The 15378-nt window shown below is 41.0% G+C and overlaps 1 protein-coding gene across 1 annotated transcript; it reads right to left on the reverse strand.

Annotated features, from left to right (window-relative positions):
- Positions 1–12805: 12805 nt before the first annotated feature.
- Positions 12806–15108, reverse strand: LOC138957247 (uncharacterized). Its single transcript, XM_070328391.1, has one exon. It carries the CDS (start codon positions 14559–14561, stop codon positions 13827–13829), a length of 735 nt encoding a protein of 244 aa, XP_070184492.1. The 5' UTR covers positions 14562–15108; the 3' UTR covers positions 12806–13826.
- Positions 15109–15378: the final 270 nt, after the last annotated feature.

Genomic DNA, 15378 nt, shown 5'->3' on the forward strand with positions numbered 1-15378 from the left:
TGTGTCTGTGTGTGTGTGTGTGTAGAGCGATTCAGACTAAACTACTGGACCGATCTTTATGAAATTTGACATGAGAGTTCCTGGGTATGAAATCCCCATACGTTTTTTTCATTTTTTTTGATAAATGTCTTTGATGACGTCATATCCGGCTTTTTGTGAAAGTTGAGGCGGCACTGTCACGCCCTCATTTTTCAACCAAATTGGTTGAAATTTTGGTCAAGTAATCTTCGACGAAGCCCGGACTTCGGTATTGCATTTCAGCTTGGTGGCTTAAAAATTAATTAATGACTTTGGTCATTAAAAATCTGAAAATTGTTAAAATAAAAAAAAATTATAAAACGATCCAAATTTACGTTTATCTTATTCTCCATCATTTGCTGATTCCAAAAACATATAAATATGTTATATTCGGATTAAAAACAAGCTCTGAAAATTAAATATATAAAAATTATTATCAAAATTTTTTTTCCGAAATCAATTTAAAAACACTTTCATCTTATTCCTTGTCGGTTCCTGATTCCAAAAACATATAGATATGATATGTTTGGATTAAAAACACGCTCAGAAAGTTAAAACAAAGAGAGGTACAGAAAAGCGTGCTATCCTTCTTAGCGCAACTACTACCCCGCTCTTCTTGTCAATTTCACTGCCTTTGCCCAGCAAACACACAACGTAAATACGACGTTGCGAAAATGTGAATTTTTCGTGTCATTAGCAACGTTGCGAACTTTACGTGAAATTTACATTGAGCCAACCAAAAAACGCAACGTAAAACCAACGTTGTGTCATTGTGAGATTTTGGTGTTCTTTCGACGTTGTAATACAACGTAAATTTTACGTGAATTTCACGTTGCATTTTGGTGTCTTACAAATGTTGCGAAGATTACGTGAAATTTACGTGGATCCAACCAAAAAACACAACGTGAAAGCAACGTTGCGTTACAGTTGTGTTTTTTGTTTTTTACACGTTGGTACATAACGTAAATTTCACGTTGATTCCACCTTAAAAAGCAACGTAAAATCGACGTTGTATTATTGTGATTTTCTGGTGTTCGAACAACGTTATTATACTCACGTGATTTTCACGTGAAATTCACGTGATTTAAAAACAAAAGTTAGTTTGATACAACAAACGTTCCTACAACGTAGTTTCAACGTAAACATACAACGTTGGGGTTTGATTGATCGCCAACGTGCCCTCAACGTAAAATCCACAACGTAAATCCTACGTCAGTCATTACCAATTTTTCACCTGCACGGTTTCGTATCGTTTATCAAAGAAATGTATATATATATAAAGCCTTTGAAAATTACGTAAGGTGAACAGATTTTCAAATACAGGAGATAGATATGTGCGAAACTATCACCGAATAACAAATGACTCAGTCAGACGTTATGAAATTAAGCGCCGATCGATGTACCGCGCAATGTATTTGATTGCTTTGGCGTTCCAAATGCGTCCGGTTACATTTTCTGGCATCATTAATGCATCAACGAGAATTGAAAAGTAATGCTAAAAATATCATTGTGTACGTTTAAAGTTGATCTACTGTGCTCATCAAACCTCTTGTTGTATTTTGTAAATTGGCGAGAGGGGGGCAGAATACATGAACCTAATCTCTGTGATTGTCTATACGTGCGTGTGTGTGTGTGTGTGTGTGTGTGTGTGTGTGTGTGTGTGTGTGACATCAGTTTGTGTATGTGTGTGTGTGTGTCACATCAGTTTGTGTATGTGTGTTTGTGGGTGGCTGTGTGTGTATGTGTGTGTGTGTGGTGTGTGCGTGCGTGCGTGCGTGAGTGTGTGTGTGTGTGTGTGTGTGTGTGTGTGTGTTTGTGTCCCTCGGCGCGTGACAATATATCTGCCAATAAGTTGAACTAAAACAGGGTTCAAGTGGGAATTACACCTGAAAAAGCAGGAAGGGAGCAGAATACATGTTATGAACTCAGTTATTTATTGTTTGAAATGTTATAACCTGGGAGAAGTCACCCTCGCACCCCGTCCTTAGTTTCTCTTGACCTACCTTTGAAGTATTCTTGAGGACATGACTAGACTACCCGATTGCGCCCATTGCACGGCATAAGAGAGCGCCGTTCCACCCGGCCGATTCCGCTATAGACGTCACGCGTCCAAGGGAGGTAATTTTCGAGCCAGCTGCATTGACTCAGCCAAGAACGCAAACTTTCTCCGATTAAAGGCATTGTAGCATGTCTAAAATCATGGGACTTGTGTTATCAAGCTTTTAAAATCATCAAGTAACTTTTAAAAATAGTTTCAGTTACATGCAAACTCATTCTGCTGAACGGATTTTGAGAGCCAGTACCCAACAGCCTTTAAATGCACCTCTCTCCTTTTTTCATGTTCTTTTATGGTTTGCCGATTTTGTTAACATTTTTGCATTCATGATGAAGATTTTATGGTGACTGCAGAAATGTACATCCTCTAGTTTCTAACCTTCCAAAAATTGGGGCTGGGGGTCGGGGGAGAGAGAGAGAGAGAAAAAAGAGAGAGAGAGAGAGACAGGACAGACAGACAGAGAGACAGACAGAGAGACAGACAGAGAGGGAGAGAGAGATATATAGAGAGAGACAGAGAGGGAGACAGAGGGGAGAGAGGGAGACAGAGAGAGTCAGAGAGAGAGACAGAGAGAGACAACGTCGAAACTTTGTCAATCATTCCGGTTTTTTCACCTGCATTTTTAGTTTCGTAATATTCTATTCAATTAATGTTCGGTCAAAAATAGAGGTTCACTAATTGTGTAAGACGAAAAGAATATAACATAAATGCATATTGTTTCAAGGAATTTGCTGAGTTAAATGGATTTGCGAGTGCGAAACTTTCCCTCCCAAAAAAAGACGCGTTACTAACCGACAGTGTTCTCCGGTGATGGCCACGGTCGACTTTGTGTATCCCAAATTTGGTTTTCAACTTTGATGAACACTTTCAGGACTAAAATATTCATCGTAATCAACTCGAAGGTAAGTTGTTTTCAGTTGTTCCACATGAGACGTTATCACTTATTGTACTCCATGTACACATGCACAGATTACTTGATTGTCGAGACCATGATTGGAAACGGACCGGTGTCACGTCGTGAGTTTACACTGTCCTGAGTTTACGCTGTGGTCCCAATGCGCATGCGTCGAAATATACGTCACTTCCTGACCAAATTCACGACGCCTACAGCGTCGTGAGTTTATGATGATGTGAATTTACCAAAGCATTTTTGAGGTTGCCACGGTGACCGTCTTTGTTTCGCCGATCGCGTTCGCCACTGTATCAAAGAATTCAGTGGGAAATCGATGGGTTTGTGTTTGTCAGTGGTCTGCGAGTGTTGGAAGAAAAGGTAGATTAGATTTGAATTTTAGAATAGTGGGAATCGATGGTTTTGTGTTTGTTACCTTGGACTATTTATAATCATATGCTCCCTCGTAGAGATTGTTTTAGTCACCTTTTTTATGTTTGTGTTTAAAACTTGAATGAACGTTTACTCTCTCTCATCCTTGGTTCCCAGAGTCGCCGCATGCGCCCCAGTGTGTGGATGTAATTTTGGGTGGGGTTCTGTTCTGTTTTCTTCTGTTCTGTATTTTTGTTTTGTTTCTGCCTCGGTGTGTGTGATTTCGGAGAAAATGTTTCAAAGAAAGCATCTGATCAGCGAACTGTTCCATCGTGCGGGTTATGATCACTTAACTTGAAACGTGATTGACACAGTCTTCCTTACTCAAAGTGAAAACAACCGGCTTCGAGTTCGGCAAATTCACGATGGCGGAAGTGACGCAGATTTCGACGCACGCGCATTGGGGCCACTGCGTAAACTCAGGACAGTGTAAACTCACGCCGTGACACCGGCCAAAGATGGCGGGTCTTTCCAATAGTCACAATGTCAGCCCTAACTCAGTTCAAGGGATACACATTCTTTTAGACTCAACTTTTGAGTCAGTATAGCGAAACAATGGGTCACAAGCAGTGGAACACAAAGGAAAAACACGTTTCACATAGACGGACGCAACCTTTAGAAAGCTGTTTAATCAGACTAGCTCAGTGCATGAGACTGAAAGCGGGGGCGGCCATTGATATCTCAAGTACTTAATTGGGCATTTTACGATCTTGAGGGAGGACGATGTATCCAGACAAGCTGCTTCAAGTTCAAGTGAATCTGCCCAGCGGACAGTGGTATGAGAAGAATTCAGAACTTGACACATTGGCTCATTACATACTTGACTGTCTTTTGTCGACCTGTTCTGTTACTCACTCAAGTAGGCAGCCGAGATACCCTGCCGGACCTGTCACGATTTCATCTTTCGCCTGTGTACATATTTCCCCCTCGACATATACTCAAGACTGAAATGTTATTTCCTGGTAAAATTAAGAAGTGAAATTATTTAAGGACGAAAAGCATGTCAGTTTCTTGCATGTGAAGAAAATTGGTGGTACAATTTAATAGATTTCAACCCCAAAATCGAATTCTTCGAAAACGTGTACTGAGTGGTTACGTCCCTTGAGTAAGAAGGAAACATTTTAGGATGAATCAAATTTCTAAGTTAAATAAAACAAATTGGTTGGACAAATTTGGCCCCATGAATGTAAGGTACACAAGGTCGCTCATCAGTACTATCGAAGGGTGTTTTTTTTGTTCAGTGTAGAGTTTATACTAGATCAACGAGGCCGAGAAGCGAAATATCAACACGGCGAAAGATGAAAACGTCACACTGGGGGAGACAGCGAGACAAAGAGGAGCTATCGGGTGGAGAATGGGGAGTTGATTCGGGGAGGGGGGTGGATTAAAGATGATCGTATGAAATTGTTATTTGTAAGGAGGAGAGAGTGAGACAAAGAGGAGCTAGCGGGTAGAGAATGGGGGAGGGGATTCGGGAGGGGGGGGGTTATAATGCACGGTGTGTGTGTACGTGTGTGTGTGTGTGTGGGCAGCAGGTTGGGACAGCATTTTATCAACGAACGTACGAAATAACAAAATAAAATAAAGAAAGAACAAACAAACAAAAATTAAAACCTGACACATGCAGGTTTGTGTAGTCATTCGTTAGACTGATTTTAACCTGTCTTAGACGACTACCCATAGTCTTTTCACATTCACTGATTCAATCAATCAATCAATATGAGGCTTATATCGCGCGTATTCCGTGGGTACAGTTCTAAGCGCAGGGATTTATTTATTTATTTTTGTATTTTTATTTTGTACAATTTATATCGCGCACATATTCAAGGCGCAGGGATTTTTATCTATGCCGTGTGAGATGGAATTTTTTTTACAAAATACATCACGCATTCACATCGGCCAGCAGATCGCAGCCATTTCGGCGCATATCCTACTTTTCACGGCCTACTATTCCAAGTCACACGGGTATTTTGGTGGACATTTTTATCTATGCCAATACAATTTTGCCAGGAAAGACCCTTTTGTCAATCGTGGGATCTTTAACGTACATACCCCATTCAAGTAATGACACACTCGGACTGTGTGTGTGTGTGTGTGTGTGTGTGTGTGTGTGTGTGTGTGTGTGTGGGTGTGTGTGTGTGTGCTACCTGACGGATTTTGATGAACATTGGTTTACATATTCTTGAGAGCATTCGCTTGTGTGGCTGTTCTCCGATAATTGATAGCGTTATTTGATGTCATATTTTCCCGTGTGTAAAAGTTGAGCCCGCACTGTCAGAGAGAAGAACACAGGAATATAATATATGTAGAAATCGCAAACCCGGCCAGAAGGCAGACACGGACAAAATGTAGGATGCTGATACATGTAAAATATTATGTGTCTGATGCGAGTATAGGCTTACTATGTTTACAAAAATCGTGAATAATATCTAGCCGAGATGAATCGCAACCTTTGTACCTCTCCCTTTATTTAAGATTTTTTCCCATTCTTCTTCGTGTTAGTTGGACGGTATTCTTTCTTTTTCTTTTTTCTTCCAGCCACAACACAGATAGCGTAATAGCGGCTGTTTTATTCATTCTTCTGTCTCGTTCCCTCACATTCGCATGTGATATTATGTCACTCCTTATGAGATTACACCCCCCAAACTTTGTTGCTAGACCTTTGTTGAGGAGAGAAGAGGCGAGAAAAACTGGTATGAAGTACAAGTCAAAAATTGCACCTTGATCTTACCTGACTCATTTACGGCACTTGGCAGTCTTTTGTCGGGCTTTTGTCGCTCGCTCGTCCACTTGGATAATAAAATTACGGACATGCTCCCCCCCCCCCCCCCCCCTCCTCTAAACTTTGCCAAAATGGGTCCTCTTGAGACATCTCGCGTATGAGAACAAAAGAAAACCGAACGGGCAAATGCAGCCAATGTTTTCTCGAAAAGTTGTGTTTGTGTGTGTGTGCGCGTGCGCAGGTTTTTTAATGTACTGTTTCGTTGAGAGGATCGTGGGTAGTGTTTTTCCTCTTCATTTTAAAATGTTCATTACAGACATATAAGACAAAATAAAGAAAAAGAGAGAAAAATACAGCAAACAACAAGTCGCGTAAGGCGAAAATACAACATTTAGTCAAGCTGTCGAACTCACAGAATGTCCATGGAGGGGGAATCGAGACGAGGGTCGTTGTGTGTGTGTGTGTGTGTGTGTGTGTGTGTGTGTGTGTGTGTGTGTGTGTGTGTGTGGTGTGTGTGTGTGTGTGTGTGTCTGTGCGTGTGTGTGTGTAGAGCCATTCAGACTAAACTATGAAATTTTACATGAGAGTTCCTGGGAATGATATCCCCGGACGGTTTTTTTCCTTTTTTCGATTAATACCTTTGATGACGTTATATCCGGCTTTTTGTAAAAGTTGAGGCAGCACTGTCACACCCTCATTTTTCAATCAAATTGATTGAAATTTTGGCCACGCAATCTTCGACAAAGGCCGGACTTCGGTATTGCATTTCAGCTTGGTGGCTTAAAAACTAATGAGTGAGTTTGGTCGTTAAAAATCGGAAACTTGTAATTAAAAAGGTTTTTTTATCAAACGTTCCAAAAACAATTCCATCTTATTCTGCGTCATTATCTGATTCAAAAAACATATAAATATGTTATATTTGGATTAAAAACAAGCTCTGAAAATTAAAAATATAAAAATAATTATCAAAATCAAATTTCCGAAATCGATTTAAAAACAATTTCGTCTTATTCCTTGTCGGTTCCTGATTCAAAAAAACATATAGATATGATATGTTTGGATTAAAAACACGCTCACAAAGTTAAAACGAAAAATATAATATATGTATTCTTAAACGGATTTTTGTTTTGATGTACATTTTTCATTCAATTTTCTTTTCATGTTTGCTTGCTCTTCATTTAAACTGTACAATAGCCGCCATTTATATGTATTTTTCTAGAATACTGTAAACACCACTATAAGCATTATGCTTGTGTTGTTTACTCTATATGCGTTTTTTATTTGTAAATAATGCACAAACGTTGAATAAAACAGTTTAAACCAAACGAAGAGAGGTACAGAAAAGCGTGCTATGCAGCACAGCGAAACCACTATGTACAGCGCTGAACAGGCTCGTCAGTTTCACTCCGTTTTGCACAAGCGGCGGACTAAGGTCATTGTGAAAAAATGCAGTGCGTTCAGTTTCATTCTGTGAGTTCGACTGAGCTTGACGAAATGTTGTATTTTCGCCTTACGCGACTTGTTGTTGTCCTCAGTTGCATGCAGGCTGCTTCAACCCTGAGTTGTTTTGCCTTTTTATATTTAGTCAAGTTTTGACTAAATATTTTAACATCGAGGGGGAATCGAAACGAGGGTCGTGGTGTATGTGCGTGTGTGTGTGTGTCTGTGTGTGTGTGTGTGTAGAGCGATTCAGACTAAACTACTGGACCGATCTTTATGAAATTTGACATGAGAGTTCCTGGGTATGAAATCCCCATACGTTTTTTTCATTTTTTTGATAAATGTCTTTGATGATGTCATATCCGGCTTTTCGTGAAAGTTGAGGCGGCACTGTCACGCCCTCATTTTTCAACCAAATTGGTTGAAATTTTGGTCAAGTAATCTTCGACGAAGCCCGGACTTCGGTATTGCATTTCAGCTTGGTGGCTTAAAAATTAATTAATGACTTTGGTCATTAAAAATCTGAAAATTGTAAAAAAAAAAAAAGAAATTTATAAAACGATCCAAATTTACGTTTATCTTATTCTCCATCATTTGCTGATTCCAAAAACATATAAATATGTTATATTCGGATTAAAAACAAGCTCTGAAAATTAAATATATAAAAATTATTATCAACATTTTTTTTTCGAAATCAATTTAAAAACACTTTCATCTTATTCCTTGTCGGTTCCTGATTCCAAAAACATATAGATATGATATGTTTGGATTAAAAACACGCTCAGAAAGTTAAAACAAAGAGAGGTACAGAAAAGCGTGCTATCCTTCTTAGCGCAACTACTACCCCGCTCTTCTTGTCAATTTCACTGCCTTTGCCATGAGCGGTGGACTGACGATGCTACGAGTATACGGTCTTGCTGAAAAATGGCATTGCGTTCAGTTTCATTCTGTAAAATTGTTTGCTGGGGGTGCATGAGGAGAAATCTATATTATATTAATCCCAGATGACAGCTTTCTATGTGTCGCTTTCAAATCACACCTTACTCATGTTTGAGTGAAAGCAGGCAGTGTCTGTGATTGAACTAGTTCTCTCTGCGTTTATCTCTCTTAAACCATTTATTCTATTGCAAATTCAAAATAAATTTATTTAGAATCGTGATGGGAAAAACCCGTTGAAAAGCTTTTGACTGAACTGAGAATACAGATTTTTGATCATTTGAGAGAGGGAGAGAGAGAGCGAGAGAGAGAGAGAAACTGAAACTGAACTTTATTACCAAAGGATAGAGGTTTTAGGCAAATCCTAATCTTACAACCTGTCCCTTATACAAACACTTAATACAGACGCACAGAATATAGATAGTAAAATTGACAAGGTTATTGTTTCTTACAGACGTACATAATGTAAATCGTAATAAGAAAAAGGGTTATGGTTTTGTATACACACTCAACAATGGGAAAAAAATATAGTGTGGAAATTGCAGCATAGTTGCAATAATGCATTGCATATAAACATCCAAAACAACTAATAGCAAAAGAGAGAGAGAGAGAGAGAGAGAGAGAGAGAGAGAGAGAGAGAGAGAGAGAGAGAGAGAGAGAGAGAGAGAGAGTAAGAGAGAGAGTCTGGAGTCTGGAGTCTGGATGGTTTATTGATTAGGCCTTGGGCCCATTTCAATTCGGGGTGTACAAAGTTTCAACATTCATGCTTCATGAAAAATAATCATAGTAATATTAATCATAATAAAAATCATCATCGTCGTAATGACAGTCGACATGGCGACAGTGGAAACAGGCATTTACAACAGCAAAACGTTTGAAAAAGGACAGTAATGCATCAGCACAAAATCCAGTCTCTGTCGCACTTCACTCATGTCTCTCTGTCATCCTTCCGTCCATCCATCCATCCATCCATCCAGCCAACCATCCATCCATCCATCCATCCTTCTATCCATCTCATGTCCCTCTGTCCTCCATCCATTTAATCATCCGTCTGTCTGTCCAACCATTCATCCGTCATCCATCTATTCATCACTCCATCTATCCCTTCACATGCCCTTTCACACGCAAATCTGCAAGCAGTTATATGCATAATCGTTGCATCCCTGATACATAGCATCACATTAACGTTTTCAAAAAACAAAACATTATTACTATTTTTTTAAGCAATCGACAAAAACAACAAAAATAGCATACACATAAAACAAGATCGTGCAATATCTCATATTCACTGTACCCACTCACTGCGTATTTTAAACGCGTTCATGATGAAGGTTGCAAGTCTAAGTAATATTGATCTGTTTGGTGTCGCTAGAAGTAGCACCAGTTTAAAGCTTGATGGACGGTTGTAATATTTTGCAGGTATGTAGTACTCACGAATATCAGCATATTTTGGACATTTCAACACAAAGGCAATTTTTCGTGTAGCGGAGATACAACGAAGAAAGTTTTGTGAGCGTGCCAGCCCCGTTTCTGCTGCAGCAGAGAGCTGTGCGTGTCAGCCCAGCCAGACTTGAAAGGGCGGGCACGCGCAGGTCTATGCGTCACCCTTTCCAAGATCACAGCGAAGAGAGGTCAGGTTTTTGTTTCTGCAATTATTTTTCGTCTTTTCACTCGTTTTTTGCAGATCAAGGCGCTCATGCTTGACCTTTTCATTGCAGGCGGCTATGTACCTTGATTTTTATTTTAATTTTATTTTCTTACACGACGCCCGTTTACGGCGCGAGTTTAAAGAAAAACGCCCAGGCGTTCGTTAATGCCGGTAAATTAGGCTGGCACTTGACGCGTGCTACCAAGTATACAGTGGTACTGAACACAATATTTTGCTTGTTGTTGTTTGGTGTTGTTTTTAGGCTGTGGCTACATCCACGGGTCCGTGCCTCGAGTCCCCCATGCTAAATCCACGTCACTGACAAGGGACGCTACTCTTGCCCAATATTTTCCTGCTTTCGGTTCGGCACTTAACAGACTGTGACATGACTAGGACGTCAGCTGTAAAATATCAATGTCATAATTCCATGTTTAGACTTTATGAGCAGTATACAGCGTTCTCTGTGGTGACATTGCAACATTGCAGTCCCCCCCCCCCCCCTCCTCTTAATACGAACCTCACCTGAACTTGCATGTTTATTCGGGATTTGCACTTTCCTAGTTTGCGGTGATTTTTGATGCAGTGTGAAGCATGTGTCGATTGTTCAAATGTTTAAGTGAATGTTGTCAACGTGTGGACTAAAGCTACCAACCGGAAGATGAAGAATGATGTATTGGTCTTCCCTATTCGCTAGATTGGTGCTGAGGGGCTGAACTCCGTAAGTCACAACTGTCCACAGTATACTCCCATGATTTTGAATTCACCATTTTTTGCTCTCTTAAAATCTAAGAAGATCAAGCGGTCGTTCAGCAATGAGTTTGTGAATTCAGTTACTTCTCTTTATTGTTACAAGACCCAACACAGGGTCTGTTATTTTATGAAAACAAATTGCAACACAAATTCCCTCATGTGTTAGTTTTTGTGTATTTGTATCTGCTTGTCAAAAGTTCGCTGTGTTCATCACATAATGAAATAGGTAAATCTTATATCCAGGTTCGTCAATTTTTGTAATGAAAGATGTTTGAAGATCAAGTTTGCTGTACAGTTATCAGGAAAATTTATTTCATCCTCCACAAGACTACAATTTCAGAATCTTCCTGCATATGTTGGTGTATCTGCCATTTTAAGTTCCAGGGTATGAGCAATTTTTTTAGTTAGCAGTATATATACCCGTTTATGTTGAGATACATATATGTTACAAATGTAAACATTAAATTTCAAATTCGCCTTCATTCAAATTAAATTGATTTTTCCACTATCCACTCATGATGTAGTCTTATTACTTGTCACATATATCTAAGTATTACTTCCTTTGGTGTACATGTTCGTACATGTCACTTTGAGGATGTTTTGGAAAATGTTTTAAAAATTAACGTGTAATCAGCAAGCAATATTAGACATTTTTTATGCTGCAGTGGAACCCTCCTTTTAAGCCCTCCAAAAAATAAAAAATAAATCGTTTTCATTTCAATTGGGAATCTTTCAAAATTCCTGAACATTTGTATGATCAAACTACATAGCTTTATCATGTGTACCAACAATCTGTTGACAGAATTTTGAATGAATTTCTCATGTTGATGTAAAGGTGAGTGTGTGGGTGTGAGAGAAAGAGAGAGAACAGTGCTTCCAAACACATTCACAACCACACAATTCAAACTCAGCAAGTCAGGATTGGCTGGTAAAACACCCATCAAGTGGGTAGTTTGTATATTTTGAACGCAGCCATAGTCGATCTCGGCAAACTGCAAGGCATCGTTGAACGTTCTGTTCGGCGCGCGCTTTCTCTGGGCTGCTAGCGATCTCGAAGAACGTTTCGAAAGTTGCACATGGGTGCGCTCCTCAAAGGCTTTCAGTTTAGTTTGTAGGTTGTCAAAAGAGTTGAATGTTTCGCCAACACAAATTGATTCTTCCTCCTCCTCCTCAACAATATGGCGCCAAGAGTCCCGAGTGCCAACGCGAGGCTTCGACTGCCGAGTGATTCCGAGATTCCGAGGAAATGACGTCACTGACGTGGATATAGCATGGGGGACTAGAGGCACGACAGTCTGGATAGGCTCACATAAAAATTGTAATATTAAATTTATGCCGGAACTTATGCTCAGTTGGAACCCTGTAACATTTAAAATTCTTCGCATTGTTTTTTCAGTCAACTTAGGTGACATTATACCCCTTAATTATGAACATAAATTGGTAGAAATTGAGAACTTGTTCAGGTCCTGGTCCAGAAGAAATGTAACCCCCTTTGTGAAAATAACAGTTATTAAGAGTTTGGCGCTGTCTAAGTTAACTCATCTGTTTATGAGTTTACCAGACCCTGCTGATAAGTTTTTGTTTGATTTGAATATGTTATTTTTTTCATTTCTATGGGATGGTAAGAAAGATAGAATAAAGACTTGGTGTCTCGCCACTCAAAGTGCACCGATTACGACACATTCGGTCGTCAACAGCTGTAGATTACTTGTGTCCATTCTGCGCAAACGAGACCGAAGATGAAATTCACTTTGTGAACACGCCAGCCAAGGACGACTGCCAAAAGAATAGGCTTATGTAAACATGCCAATATCAAAGTAGTCACACCCCATACTTTCACCATTCTGAACAAACATTCTTACAACCAGAAGTCCAAACACATGATTTGCGGTTCAGTCCACGTAGAGTGAAATAATATTCAAATAGAACATTCGGATACTGATACAAAAGGTTTATGGGCCAGGGGATTACTTCCCTTGACCTACCTTTTTGGGTCAAAACAGGCTTAGTCAAGTATGTCAAGCATAAAGAAAAACTCAAGGTGAATAAAATGCCAGATGCCACAGTCGCGGGCTACTCAACCCAAACCACTCAGGGCGAAGGGAAGTAGGCTGTGGACCAATGCAATCTGTGGACTAAAGCTTCAGCTTCGGTTCCACACCAATCAATGCGGTACTGCACCGAAGCTCAAACGGTGGTGTCAGCTCACCCTGGCAGGACATGCATAAGCAACAACAACAAATTGTAGAGCAGGAAACTGAACGATTACCTAACTTGCGCAGCTTCGATTAGATACCCTCCATCAGTATGATGGAGGTGGGGTGGGAGGTGGAAAATAATTGCAGAAACAAAAACCTGACCTCTCTTCGCTGTGATCTTGGAAAGGGTGAGGCATAGACCTGCGCGTGCCCGCCCTTTCAAGTCTGGCTGGGCTGACACGCACAGCTCTCTGCTGCAGCAGAAACGGGGCTGGCGCGCTCACAAAACTTTCTTCGTTGTATCTCCGCTACACGAAAAATTGCCTTTGTGAACACGCCAGCCAAGGACGACTGCCAAAAGAATAGGCTTATGTAAACATGCCAATATCAAAGTAGTCACACCCCATACTTTCACCATTCTGAACAAACATTCTTACAACCAGAAGTCCAAACACATGATTTGCGGTTCAGTCCACGTAGAGTGAAATAATATTCAAATAGAACATTTCAAAGAAAAGCAAGTTAAATTCAAATAGTGAATAATAAACAAAAGTTATGACGTAAAACAGGAAAAACGAATGATGCAACATTCGGATACTGATACAAAAGGTCTGACATCCGCAACCTTGCCACTAGCTCTCAACTACGGTGAATGTTTTGTTTGAATAAAAAGTACAAAGATTATAAAAATGTAACCTGTACTGGCTACTTCATAAAATGATACGTGAACAACAAGGTTAGTGATAGTTGTTGTTACGACCCATGCCGCTTCCTGAAGCGGTGGCAGGGGAAATGGTTGTAACCGGTTGACCGTTTTGAAACCTGGGTATGACTTTAGGTCTGTCAGACTGAGGGGCCCGGCAGCGAGAAGCCGGATGGGCCCCCAGACACCAATAGCATTTGTGCTGAAACTTACAATCAGCTCCAGCCATGCAGTGCCCCTTGTCATGGTACGTGTAGCATGTACCACGTGGGTTTCGAGCATTCTGCTCGGTATGGGGCTGCTGCTGCTGCTGCTGCTGCTGCTGATAGACAACCCGGTGGTCCAGCACCGCCTTCATGTAGAGCTCTAGATGAGTAGAGCCCCACTTAGCATCCCCTCTGGCGACCATTTGCCGAAAGTTTTCGTCATAGCTCTCCCAGCCAGCTTGCTTCTCTACCAGAGACATCACCGTCTCCATATGCTGGGCAAGACCTGCGGTCAGGTGGGGCTTGTGTAGGCTAAGGACCGCCACAAAGCGATTCCATGCTTTTATCCACATGGCTAGAGTCAACTTAGCCTGCTGTTGATTAGGCATAATCTGCAAGGTGGGAGTACCCTCGCCACCTGTTATTTCTAGCCGAAAACTGTCTTGACTTTTAGAAGGGAGTAATGTTTGGAGGTCTATATATTCACCCGCCCAGATTTTTGCCTTTACTTTCTCGGGCACAAGAGACGGTAGCCCGATGGCCGCAGACACGAAGCCTAGCATATAATACCTGACAGTCTGCTGGTAGAAGCAGATGAAGCGTGTAGTGTTGCCAGGTTGTCGCTGTAGTCCGTGTTCAACATGTTGCCTTGGTGCTGAGTGGCTGGGGAGCTGCCTCCACACTTCGAAGGTGTGACTCCATAGCTGCCTGTACGGAGGACTGGATCTTGTCGTCGAGGGACTGGATCAACTGGCCCATCCAGGGTGGCGTTGTCCCTGTGGGCGCCAGCTGCGGATTGTGGTTAACCCGTGTGCTGACTGGTCTGGTGCTGGCTTCTTTTGTTTTTGTTTTGGCATCTACAGAACAAAAGAATGAAACGATTTCCAAGTACTCGAGTAGAGATAATTTGCGTCCCATAGCAAAACCTGCCATGCAAGTCGGAAAGGTGGATGGAAAATCTGTCAGGGAAAAATAATAATGAGAATGCAAAAAGTTCAAACTGTGCCCCGCATTACCGGGTGAAAACGTAAGAATGCAAAATGTGCAAACTGTGCCCCGCATTACCGGGTGAAAACGTAAGAATGCAAAATGTGCAAACTGTGCCCCGCATTACCGGGTGAAAACGTAAGAATGCAAAATGTGCAAACTGTGCCCCGCATTACCGGGTGAAAACGTAAGAATGCAAAATGTGCAAACTGTGCCCCGCATTACCGGGTGAAAACGTAAGAATGCAAAATGTGCAAACTGTGCCCCGCTTTACCGGGTGAAAACGTAAGAATGCAAAATGTGCAAACTGTGCCCCGCTTTACCGGGTGAAAACGTAAGAATGCAAAATGTGCAAACTGTGCCCCGCTTTACCGGGTGAAAATGTAAGAATGC

The sequence above is a fragment of the Littorina saxatilis genome, unplaced genomic scaffold (genome assembly GCF_037325665.1).
Source record: "Littorina saxatilis isolate snail1 unplaced genomic scaffold, US_GU_Lsax_2.0 scaffold_403, whole genome shotgun sequence".
Taxonomy (NCBI): domain Eukaryota; kingdom Metazoa; phylum Mollusca; class Gastropoda; order Littorinimorpha; family Littorinidae; genus Littorina; species Littorina saxatilis.

Excerpts from the sequence above, each read along its gene's own strand:
- LOC138957247 (XM_070328391.1), bottom strand. The coding sequence starts at position 14,561 with ATGCTAGGCTTCGTGTCTGCGGCCATCGGGCTACCGTCTCTTGTGCCC.